Source organism: Ictalurus furcatus, chromosome 25, assembly GCF_023375685.1.
Source record: "Ictalurus furcatus strain D&B chromosome 25, Billie_1.0, whole genome shotgun sequence".
Lineage (NCBI taxonomy): Eukaryota > Metazoa > Chordata > Actinopteri > Siluriformes > Ictaluridae > Ictalurus > Ictalurus furcatus.
Genome location: NC_071279.1, coordinates 13474550 through 13487781, shown reverse-complemented (window position 1 = coordinate 13487781; position 13232 = coordinate 13474550). Strand labels below are relative to the sequence as shown.

At 37.2% G+C, this 13232-nt stretch overlaps 1 protein-coding gene across 6 annotated transcripts; it reads left to right on the top strand.

Annotated features, from left to right (window-relative positions):
* The first annotated feature begins 784 nt into the window (after window positions 1–784).
* cnstb (consortin, connexin sorting protein b) lies at window positions 785–9646 on the top strand. 6 transcript variants are annotated; one of them, XM_053614789.1, is made up of 10 exons: window positions 785–941; window positions 1734–2012; window positions 2942–3039; window positions 5023–5053; window positions 5292–5378; window positions 5983–6100; window positions 6699–6720; window positions 6811–7041; window positions 9135–9276; window positions 9363–9646. In XM_053614789.1, the coding sequence occupies exons 2-10, from the start codon at window positions 1772–1774 to the stop codon at window positions 9572–9574; spliced, it is 1182 nt and encodes a 393-aa protein (XP_053470764.1). In that variant the 5' UTR covers window positions 785–941; window positions 1734–1771; the 3' UTR covers window positions 9575–9646. The 6 variants fall into 6 exon arrangements, with proteins under 6 accessions (XP_053470764.1, XP_053470763.1, XP_053470766.1 ...); XM_053614788.1 differs by having other exon boundaries at window positions 6808–7041; XM_053614791.1 differs by adding an exon at window positions 1125–1167 and having other exon boundaries at window positions 1883–2012; window positions 6699–7041.
* The last annotated feature ends 3586 nt before the right edge of the window (window positions 9647–13232 follow it).

The following is a 13232-nucleotide window of genomic DNA, read 5'->3' as shown; positions in this document are numbered from 1 at the left end:
TTGTATAAAGTCACTGGTTGACATGCAGCCTAATAATTCGTTAGTAACATGACTGAGAACAGAAGTAATGTAAACATGTCATTGGCTATGTTTATATGCAAAGATTTTTGTGAATTTGGATTAATTAATGCCAGTTCAGATCCAGAATGAACTGTTTACATGTTTCCTAAACTGGACTTCATAAAATTTGTGCTTATCTCTATGTTAGTTGTAATCCAATCCTAAATTATGCACATGTACTGAGCAAGATTTAGTGACCACTTTATCATAATAACATGGAGTGTTCGAGTCAGATCAGCTTTTTCCTTCTCACTGTAGTCATCCAAGTGTGATTATTAAACAGAGGGTGAGAAGAAGAGTTCACAACCACAGAAAAGTTAAAAAGCTTTTAATTCATTAATTCATATTTTCTGGACATGTGTATGGATGCTCTGGTGGTTGAAAGTAACAAAGTTACTCGTTGTCTAACGTTAACAATATTAACAATAGAGAAAGTAAGGCTTTATATCAGGGTTTTTCTTTCTTGTTTTACCATTTCTACATCCTCACTAAATGGCTGATGAAAACGCTGAACTTTACTTTGTCCTGCATCTGCCTCCGAATGTTAGTTGAATGTCCATCACATAACCGATCCATCCTCACAATTATTTTAAATAGATTATCTGAATGATGAACTGTGTTTTCTGGGAAGCATTTAGCCATATGGTGCACTTCTGCCAGTGAGCCAGCAAGTGGCACTAAAAACTTACTAAAACCATGGAACAAGGGCTCAAAGAATATACGCCCCTGGTCCGCATGGAAAACAACTGCACAGCTGTAAAGGCCAAACCCAAAACCTGATTCCAGATGTCTGTGTCAACCAGGCAAAGCTTTGTATACAGAAAACCACTGGACTACGAGTACAGCTGCAGGTCTTATCATGTCCACTTTGCAATACAAATGTAAGTAGACCTATACTTTACGAAACACTGTTTAGCTCTGAAATGAAACACTGAAGAGCAGGCACAGGCTGTGTGACAGAGTGAAGGGACATACCATGCAATAAATAGAGCAACGGAATATACTACATAGGCTGTCTAGATAATGTTGAGAGCTTACACATTAATTATGTACTGTATGCACAGATTTCATGTTTCATCAGGAAGCCAAAAGAGCATCTTTTTATAGGTAAAAATATCATTTTTTAAGCCTAGTACATTAAATATGTCCATAACAGGTTGCAGCATGTATAAATGGCATTTTATGGTACAATGTGAATTTGAATGTAGTTCACTCTATATATATATAGTTCATGGGACAAGCCGACTTAATTAACATTAAAACCCATTAACATTAGCTTGTGTTCAGTATGAGTGAACTGACTTCTTGTAGCCTAACATATTATTTTCAGTACTACAAAATAAAGATGTAAAAATGCTCTAGACAATACAGAAGCTATCAGGTAATTGTAAAGCAAGTAATAAAACTGCTGAATTAATATGCATTTGAAGTGAGACTTTTGAGCAGCTATAAGACGCTTTGTTTTTAACAGCATTATAAGAGCAGTAATGTGAATGATATCTTTATTCCATCAGTTAGGATCATGCTTTGGAGTGGTGTGCAACGTTGCTATATACCATAATGTACAGTATATTTAAACATAAAGTCTATATTGGTTTATATTAGCTGTGTTTACAAAAATAGTAAGTTTTTTATGATAGAGAATAAATAAATAAAAAAATTCTGATTGGCAGATTTGAACATTGAATAAGGAATAGTCACCTGCAAGAATATGGGAGACCCCAAAACAAAAGAGGACATGATCAGACATGATGAGCATATCACTCTCTGGCCCAATGGTATTGAAGCCATCATCAGCTCAGACCTCTCTGTTTCTCATCAGAACCAGCACAAGTTGATGATGAGAGGAACTATGGATTGGCCAGTGGAGAAACAACACTTGATTAATAACAACCCTGAAGAGAAATCTGAGAACGACACCATAAGGTTCTCCTTAGATGGCAGTGCATCAGGTAAACTTGTCTGTGCACTGCAGTGAACAGGCCTTAGGCTTTCCACTCCAAGCTAAAGAGCCTCTTGACGCTAACTTTCTGAAAGGTTAGGCTAGGGTCAGCTTTCATTCCTATTAATGCACATGAATGTATGGCACACATTTGCAACTGCAGTCTGTCATAACATGTCTCAAGTATGTCAGAATTTTTATGCCACGTCATATCCTATTTATAGCCTAGCAATTTTTTGTTGATGGGCTGAAACATGAAGCAGTGTTTTGTCCATTACCATGTTATACTCTCAATGTACAACATTAGAAAACTGAGTAAAATATTAGACATTTCTTATTGAAAATAAATAATGGAATTAGGTGGCATGCTGGCACAGTGAGTAGCAGTGCCATTTCACAACCCCAGGCTCCTGAAGCTTGGGTTACTCTCAGTGTGGAGTTTCGTCACCCCCCCCCCCCTAACCCCCCCCCCCCCCCACTAAGGGGAGAAGTCATGTGGTGACTATATGATGTAGTAATTTAAGTAAAATTCCATTGTTGTTGTCTATTTGTCCCTTTCATCTTCTCACTTTGTACATGGTCTTGTATGTCTTGGAGCTATCTTTGCAACAGCTTGTGGCTACAGTTGGAGCTGCAGGCAACCTGTCCTCCGAAGCTGCCAATAAATTAACTTCTTATTTTTTCAAGTGGCTTTGTGTAGAACTCGCCTCTCTATTTATTTTAATTGATATGAAAATTGAAAAGTGCCAGGGTGCCAAAATATATACTGTATATAAACCTGTAACACTGTCATATGAAAGATCTTCTGAAATATGATGTATAGTATGTTTTCTCAACGAGAATTTCCATTTAGTCTGATAGAGAAGGTCAAAAAAGTGCTTAAAATATATTTGCCATTTGATGGCTTGCTGATGTAGTGATATTAATTATGTGTTGTAGGTACTAGTGCTCCAGGGCCCAGTCCTGCCTTTTTAGACACACTGAGTTCTCTGGGTGAACACACAGATCACATGCTCTTGCCTCACTCCTTACATCAGGTGGGTTTAATTAACCGTAAAATGATTGTGCAGTCATGCGTATAGAAATAGCAGATCCAGAGATTGTCCTATGTGTGTGTTAAAAAGTCCTATGGTATATTTTATTTGAATTGACATATATATATATATATATATATATATATATATATATATATATATATATAATTGTTTTTCACTGCAACTGTTGATACATAAGCAAGAATTTAAATATTAAATTAAATATAAACCCCTTAAATATTATTATTATTATTACTCTTTTTCATTTTGTTGAATTTGTCATTAAACCTTCTAATATGTATTAGAGGTTAGATGTTTAGAATGGCAATTCAAGTCCATATGAAAGCTTTATTTTCCTGTTCATTACAGATTTTACAGGCTTAAAAGGCTTACAGGCTAGACTTAATAGTAACATGATTTTCAAGCCTGAGTGATTGCAGAACTAGCAATATTAGTAATTAAAGCCTCACTTTGGAATTGCCGAAACTGATTTCAGTACTACCAGGCTCAACAATCCTCAATGTGTGGATTTATAACAGCATGCGAGTTCTTTTGCTATGTTATCCACACTTTTTTTTTAATGTCATACCTGCTTTCAGGGCAGGACAGTGAGTTGATGGAGTTGGATGGTAGACAATAATCAATGCCCAAATTATTTGTGACTGGAATACCTGTAGTGCCCTAACTCCAACATGATATCTACAGCGATATGTTGAGATTGCAGGCTAGGTACTGTAAATACTGCTGACAATTCATTATCCATCCTCTGATACTCTGGCACAGTTTGCTCTTGGCTCTTAATAAAAATAATGCCCATAACTGCAGTCAACCTGAAATCCTACAGGGTCCAATCCAAGATTTCAAGCAACAGAGCAGTGGACTGTAGTAGATCATTAGGTTTATTAACGAAGACTATAGGGAAATATGGTTAGCTCAAATACCATTCCCAGTGTCTGGAAAAAAACCTTTCTGTGCCACCTAGACATGTCTTTGGCACACAGGCCTGGAAGGCATGAGACTGTCACCTCCTGCTTCCCAGAAACATCATGCCATTACTAGAGTTAAAATGGTTGAATTTTATCAGTTACTCTAAACTCTACACACACACACACACACACACACACACACTCACACAGACTTTTGTATGTTTGTAAAGTGGCAACATGATGTCATGGTCCAGATTCATCAGATTTTACAGGTTGAATATTGCTTCATTGCACCCAGTGTGCTCTGCAGTGGGCTTGAGTGATACCTATCCTCAATAGAGGACAGAATCAAAATGCTGCGTGATTCTTATCCTCACCACACTTGCTGTCATAGAACCGTGGTTACATTCATAACCTTCTGTTTTCAGAAACAGATAACATGATATATTGAAAAGTGTCATCTTAAAATTGAACATTTATTAGATCACAAGTTCAATTCAATTCAATTCAATTTGATTTGTATAGCACTTTTAACAATGGACATTGTCTAAAAGCAGCTTTACAGAAACATATAAACACAGGATACAGATTTTAAGTGTGTGAATTTATCCCTATTGGGCGAGCGGGTGGTGACGGTGGTGAGGGAAAAACTCCCTCAGATGATATGAGGAAGAAACCTTGAGAGGAACCAGACTCAGAAGGGAACCCATCCTCATCTGGGTAATAACAGATAGTGGGAAAGTAAAAGAAAGTTCATTATGGCAAAACTGCAGGTGGTTTTGCAGTCCCAAGGCCATAGTAGCAACTGTAGTCCCAGCAACCACAGTGAGAACGTCCATGTGGAATTGACGTCCAAAACCATTTCCATGGTACTTCAAGTGGTACCATCCTCAGCAATCTCCAGGATGTAGCCTCCAGTTACCCATGTTTGTACCCATGTACAAGTGTTACCCATGTTTGCTTTAAGATGAACACTTGCAACTGTAGGAACTCTGTAGACAAACCTAATTGTCTTAAAGTAGGAGGCTTTTATTCCTCTAACAGCTTCCTTTTCTTATAGATAGCAGAAGCTTATTTTCTTGAAGAGGACTGTATCCTTTATATGGTGTTACAAAAATATGGAGTTATGACTGTAGTCATATTGATCAGGAACCCTAATGAGGGTGGGATTTTGAGTTGAGTTTTAGCATGTCTCAAAGGGTGGTAAATCTATTTTAAAATATTTTAAGTAAAAAAAAAATGTATGCAAAGGAAATATACAATACAATACACAACTACATACTATGAATGTTACTACTAGTGTTAGCTTTAACTCGCTGACTCTGGCAGATCATTGGGCATTTCAGTTCCTGCATTTGGAGATGCTATATCATGAGAGACTGCTTTCCAACTTGGTCTCTATGCAGAAGGACTGGGGTAAGTATGCTTAAAAAAAGGCTTCAAAGCTAGCACAGTAGCAAACTCTTTGCAAAATAATTAGATCAAAAACTGAATATGGAACACTGCAGGCCTAAAATTGCTCTCCAGTAACATTACAGCACTTAAGCACTGTTCAAGATAGCAGTTATCTTGACCTCTGTTCTAATATACAAAACTGCTTTGAGATTGTAGTTAGGTTTCCTCTTTTCCTCAGTAGTATGTACGTGATTAACTTGACAGCACTCAAAGCCAATGCTACTGAATGCCTTGGTTAACTTGTGATTTTTTTTAGAGATCAATGTTTAGGTTATAAAACACCATTATTTGGATTATTTTGCTATTTGCATATGTTGGTTATCAAACATCCACATTCACAACTCTTATCTAGAAGATCTGAGGCTGGTCAGGATGTTTGGAGAAAAAAAAAGCTTGGTTAGTGATTAGTATGCAGCAAATCCTTGATTATATAATATCAGTATTGCAAAGGCCAAATATAGTAATGATGATTGTAGACATTGTTGAGTGTGAAAGTAGACTTTCATTTTGTGAGTGTGTGTATGTTTGTGTGTGTATGCGTGTGCCTTGCCATGGTTGCATTCAGAATCCCAGTGGAAGGCTGTATCTCAAGTCAATAACTGTTCTCATGTGACAATCCACTATACCGAGACTGAGGCAAAGCGCATGAACTCTCTGAAACGCATCTGTAGAACACACCAAAGGTATAAAATCATGTGGGTCAAAGGCTTGATTTTTTTTTTCACGCAATGTAAACATAGTTCTGGAGACCAGATACATATTCATTCCAAACAGACACAAACAATATTAGTTTTACACCTGAGAGCAAGGACTTATTTGAAAAAGCTAAAAGAATGTGATGGTGTACAATACTGTATGTTTTTATATGTTCTGTATACCTGCTGTAAACGAAAACCCTCATTTGGTTTTCACTGAGCAATATTAATGAGCCTTGAAACTTGTGTAGATATTTTTGGGTAATCTTGAATATAGATTTGTTTATATGGCAGGGTGAACACAGCTACCACCCCCCCCCCCCCCCCAAAAAAAACATGTCTAGACAAGAAACCACGCCTTATTAATAATGCATTCCTGAATTTATGATTTTTGGCTTTTCCTTCAGTACAATTTTCTAGTTTTATAGGAGTGTGTTTTTGTAGTCGGTCTTGTACTGCTGATCTACCACACCTACAACAGTAATTTATTATAGTAAGTCCTTTATCATAGTGCTGCAGTGTAAATGTAATCATTATTAAGTGTGCAGATAACATACCTGAACTCACACAGCTTCTTTCTCCCCAGACCTAATCACAGTGTGGATAAGGTAAGATATAAAGTTCTCCTCTGTTTTTGCACAAATTCTGAGTTGTTTTTTTTTTTTAATAACATGGCTTGTCTGAGACTGAAAAAGCAGGTAATCGAGGAGAGTGTTACAGTTCAGCAGACAAGTACAGGAAATCCTTTTCAAATGAAGGAATGGACAGAGCAGCCATGGACTGACCCAGAAGAGGAAAATGGGGATGAAGAAGAGAACACAGAGGAGGCTCTGGATGCTGAAAGTTTGCCAGAGGTGGTGCAGGAGGAGGTGGCCAGAAGACAGAAGTTATCTGGGGAGGAATTGACTGAGCTAGTTGAAGTTGAGGAGGTAAGAGGACTTGAAAAGTAGGTTTGTGCATCAAATACTTGTTAGCCTTTCAGTCTAAAAAATACCCTCAATATATACCCTTGAAGCGAGTATTTTATTTATTTATTTTTACTAATTATATGGATGACGATTTTATTTGTCAAACTGGTTCAAATGCATTGCTCTATTGCAGTTCCATTATGAATCAATTTACATTTGTACTGGTGTCACAGTAAGTCTAGATATTATCATTATATTTGGGATTTTAGACCTTTAGTTGCCTGGCTAAGGATGTAAACAGCTCTACAGTTCAGTAATCAGTGACCAAACCTCAAAGCATCTGCTTCTAGTTATCTGACTCCATTGGTCAGTCCAGTAGGTCTCAAAAAACAACATATTATAATGCGTCTGGAGGACTTACAGCAGGCAGCAGCAGAAATTTGTGGAAAACATCTTGAGGGAAAGTAATGACTTGCGGATCGGCTGGGTGTGGGCCTCTTATATAACACACAGGCCCTCAGGAGAAAAGCAGCATATATTCACTCTTTTGGACTAATCAAAGGAAACCTAGGCATTGTCTCAAATGGCATACTTATGCATATGTAACTGTCTAATGTGCTCACTCAAAAGACCAGGGTGATGTACTACATTCTCTAAACAAAGGATGTTCAGAAAAATTAAATTGTTACACAAACTGTACATTAAAGGGTACAGCAAACATTGCTGGTTATGTTAGCATTTCCCAGTTACACTTATTTAAATTGAACAAACCACTCATGTACAAATCCCCATTAATTACAGTACTATGAAAAAGCAAAGAAGCCTTTGGGAGTAATGCAGATCAGACATTTCTGGATTTAAAAAAGTCGTTTGAATTTTGCCAAAACGTACTTTGATGATCCTCAAACCAATTGGGAGAATAATCTGTGGTCGGATGAATCGAAAGTGGAACCAAACACAAAATTCCACAAAAAGAACGTCATACCTATGGTCAAGCATGGTGGTGGAAGTGTTATGGTGTGGGGATGCTTTGCTGCTTCAGGGTCTGGGCAACTTGCAATAATTGAAGGAAACATGAATTCTGCTCTCTACCAGAGAATCCTAAAGGAGATTGTCCGGTCTTCAGTCCGTAAGTTGAAACTCAAGCACAACTGGATTATGCAGCAAGACAATGATCCAAATTATAGGAGTAAATCCTAGTCCAAGAAGTAAGTGAAAGTCTGATCTCCAGTTATCAGAAGCGTTTGGTTGCAGTTATTGCTGCTAAAGGTGGCACAATAGATTTTAAGTTTATGGGGCAGTTAGTTTTTCACATGGGTGGTTTTGGATAACTTTTTTTTGCTTCAATAAAAAAACTTTGCTGTGTGTTTACTCAGGTTGCCTTTGTTTTATGTTGTATTCTAAAATCTAAAACTATTTAGTATGAGGTATACACAAGAACAGAAGAAATCGGGATGGGGAATCGGGAAAGGGGGTCACACCAGATACTGAAAGTGAAGTTACACATACTTTTGCCACTCACAGATATGTAATATTAGATCATTTTCCTCAGTAATTAAATGACCACGTATTATATATTTGTCTCATTTGTTTAATTGGGTTCTCTTTATCTACTTTTAGGACTTGTGTCATATTTATGCAGATATATAGAAAATTCTAAAGCGTTCATAAACTTTCAAGTACCATTGTAGATATATGGTCTGTATATAGTTAGATAGATAGATTACATTATATCAAATAAAATATTGTGTGCGAACAAATGCCTGAAATAACTCCTCTGTGACACTTCAGTAAGTTTCGCTACTTTGGACTGTGTGCAATTAGACAACATTTGACATTTATTCCAAGTCATGGCTCTAACATGGTTAAATGCTTAAAAGTGACAGGTGCAGGCTGAGATGATGAATTAATTGCTGTTTCTACTGACCCCATGTGGTGACTCTTTTTTATTACCACAGTAATAAAAATTGTATATGATAATTCAATCCTTTTGCAGTGCTTTTCTAATCTATGTGATTGGTGGTTGTTGAACAAACCCATGCAACACTTTCCCTCAGTGTTTTGGTCTTGAGTGATGTGTAGTATTTAATGGGTATCTGCATTTGTTATTGTAGACCTTTCCCTCCAGTGGTCTCATCTCCATCTTGAAGAAGAGAGCATGTCCCGAGGAATGCAGTCCTGTCAGTCCCTCTCCACCTAGAAGCTCCTCCAAATTCAAAGTCCGCTTCAGTGAAACAGATGCCTTACTGGAAAATGGTATGATTTTCTTGTGTGGAATTTTATTTTATACTTGGTGTGATACAACTTAGTAGTATTAATATTTGTATTATATTAATGTACAGATGAAGTGGGTGAAGACTCCTGTTTGTTCTTCCTTGTCCTGTGCCTGGTAATGGTGGTCATCAGCATGGGCAGTACCATGCTCTACTGCTTCCTGGGTGGGGCTTATTCAAATATTTGCATGGATTTCTCACACAACATGGACTTTTACTTTGGATTTCTATACCGAGTGGTGGACACTCTCACACCCTGGTTCATTCCTGCATCATCGTAGTTCTGTTGCACTGGTAACACACTCCTGTTTTTTCTTCATCCGATGTTTTCATCGTCAAACAGCAGAAACAAAGGATACCTCTTTACCTGGTGAAGACAACTGGACAACTCAATTCAAGTGTAAAAGTATTGTCAGTTATTGGAGACTCATATTCCACTATACACAGATTGTGTAGAATTCACATTATATTAACTGCTGCATCCAATTAACTAATAATTCTATGCTCTCGTGGCTTGTTTCACCAGATCTATTTTTATTTCTTTTGTGTTTCGATAGCAATAACATTCCATAATTATGTACTGTCAACTTAAAAAAAATCAATTCACTAATTAATTTCATTTCAATTCAATTCACAAATCAGCACATAATTTGCTTGCTTATAAAAATGTAACCTTGTTTTGTATTCTATAACGTCAGACAATATTTTATGCTCACAATATTTTATTACTCACAGGTGCACACATCTGGAAATTTCACTGTGCAAAATTGAAATGCATTGCTCAGTGTTACTGTGGCTGTACTTCTATTGATGCAAATGAACAGATCACTTTGATGCACCTGAGAACCAACAGCACAGGTCCACATGAAAAGCAGGGTATTATGTGCTCTAATTTTACTATTAAGACAACCTGTTTAATCATTTGTTTATACAGTAATTATGACTAGACTTGTGACCAGATTTGGGTATAATGTGTTATTTTGTAACACGTTTTGTTACTTTTTCTGATGATGCAGTAATGTAAGGCATTACATTTTAAATTGATATACTTTGATTACAGTTACTGATGTCAATAAAATTACGTTACTTGCATTACAAATTTATTGTAAAGAAAACAATATGAAGTAAAATGCATTTTTAAAATAAATCACGTTTTGCGCGGCTGCCAGGGGAGTAACCTGGTGGGCATTGGGGGCTGTTGCCCCAAAGATTTTTTCTTTAGTCCCGAATAATTATCTACTTGGAGTGGTCTGGAGCAGTTTACTGAACGTCAGTAAAAGAAGACTGTCTGTAACTTTATATCTTCAGTGAATGGAGACAAGATCAATCAGACAGGGTTTACAGGAAAATACATGGAAATACTCGTGTCTTATTGGCTGACAGCTCTCAATTCTGCCAACGCTACAGTGTGAGGAAAAATGGATATATACACCAGTAAAGTGGTTGAAATTGAAACAGTAACATCATCTGATGCTGAGCACGAAAAAAAGGTGTGTAAATGTCTATATGAGTTCCAGTTTACGTGAACATGATATGAGCAGAGCATAAGGAAAGATAATGTACTCAGCATGGTACTGTAGCAGCTAAACCCATACAGTGAGATCTTGGCTAGTGACACCAAAAGTGCCTAGTTAGAAAAGTTTTATATTTAATCAGTCTGGTAGTCCTACAAACAGTGATAACACCTGACGCAAGTTTTATTATAAATCCAACTTTTTCTGATCATGTCATACATCGATGTGCTCAAAACTTACTGAAAGATCTCTGAGTTTCACTTTGTAGTGTATTTTTGTAGGTTTCAGAGGTTTTGAAAGTAAAGTGAAAGTAAAGTAATTAGTAATCGGATTACTTTTTACATGAAGTAATCAGTAATGTAATCAGATTACAATTTTAAAGTAGTAATTAGTCATCTATAGTGGATTACTTTTTTGAATAACTTACCCAACACTGGTTGGAACAAACACCGAAATGTGTCTGTGTATTTTTTAATTATTCCGAACTTTATTTATAGCTATATTCACTGTCCTATTTTTAAAAGTCCATATGAAAAAGATGCTTTTGTTACATGTGCCCTCATTCACACAGACAGAAAAGTTCATTGTATAATGTGTATAACCCTTTATGCTAAATACATTCAACTATGAATATAAATTCAAACAAACCTGCAATTATTGGCACCCACAAATTGCAAAAAATGACATGTATAAAAGAAACATTACTTACATGTTAATTCTTAATAAATTAAAGCTGATTTAAAAGGTTTGGCATTAATGAGATTCATTTTCGTTTAAGGCACATTTATCAACTGAAAGGATATTTTTGGCTCTTATAATCAGCTGTTTGAATTAGACCTATGCTGAGTCTGACTTGTGACCTGCAGGATGTTTTGGCTGAACTTCAGCTTTCTGTCTTCATCATAGTGGTGACTGTGATCATGGAGGGAAATGGAAGTCATCTTGGCTCGGCAGAGTGAGCAGGAACGCTGGCCATTAACATCTGGCTTATTGGGGCCTACTAATAGCATTAAGGAGTCCTTTTGTCTTTTCTTCCTCCACTGGTTTTAAATTATATTATAAATTCTCTAAATTAACACTAAATATAAAGTATGACTAGATGCAGAATACATGTAGAACTAAATATCAAGTCTGTCCTGTCTGGCTGCCACCTTGATTCAATCTTGTGTGGTTTAACAGGTTAATATTATCTTCGTGAGAGGGTCCCAGTGCGATGGGAATTTGTAAAGACTGTTTTGTGAAAAACCTTCACTTGTAGGTTTTTCATTCTGTACATCGTTTTGCTTTTGCTAGTGAAAAAGTGCATTGTATAAATGCTGTGCAAACCAGCCTGCGAGGTACACTTCTTCCTAATGAGAACAGATGCAGCTCTAAAAATGCTGCTTTTCCAATGCTGCCATTATGTTATGAAAGCCGATATGAGATTTATTCAGTGCTTGCTTGCATGTGGGACCTGTGGAGGAATATTTCAGACAATATTAAACCAATGAATGAATGAATGAATAATTAAATAAATAGTAAGCTGGGAAATGGCGCCACTGTGTGGATCTAGATAATACAGTACAGTTTTTAATAGCCAGACTGATACAGCAAGATGGCTAACCATATCGTTCTGCACAGTCACTAGCATCCTGTATTAAATGTAATCTACAAGGTAGACTCTTCATTACACTCTGTTTTCATTGTAACATTAGCTGTAGCTATTACTGATCAATAAAAGGCCCACTTTCAGACATTCTGGCATCATGTCAGCAAACATAGCTGCTTGTGTCTGCTCACAGAATGTAGCAAAAGCAAAGCTGCCACCTCATAACTGTGATCCTGCTGCTCTTGCGATGCCACTGGTCTTGTGAAGGATTTAAGGAGGTGGATTCAAAGATGCTGAGTCCTTTAATGTTAGCAAATCTTAGTATTCTTATAATCTTCACTCTCAGAGAGAGTGTGTTCAGGTGCCCCGGTATCCATCCATCCATCCATCTTCTACCGCTTACTCCTTCTTCAGGGTCACGGGGAAACCTGGAGCCAATCCCAGGGAGCATTGGACACAAGGCGGGGTACACCCTGGACAGGGTGCCAGTCCATCGCAGGGCACAAGCACACACACACACTCACACACACACACACACCCATTCATACACTACAGACACTTTAGACACGCCAATCAGCCTGGTGCCCAGGTATGTGATGATAATTTCAATATTTGACATATTGTCCAGTCAGTCTGAGGCTATCATGGGCACAGGCTCACATAAACTGGACAGTTGAAAATTATTTAAAAAATCACCTGGTCTTTTTTCAGTCTTCAGCTGTCCAGTTTGGGTGAGTCTGTGTCCATGATTGCTTCAGATTCCTGTTCTCGCTGAAAGGAGTGGTACCTGATGAGGACTTCTGCAGTTGTATCCCATCCATGTCAAGGTTTGAAGTT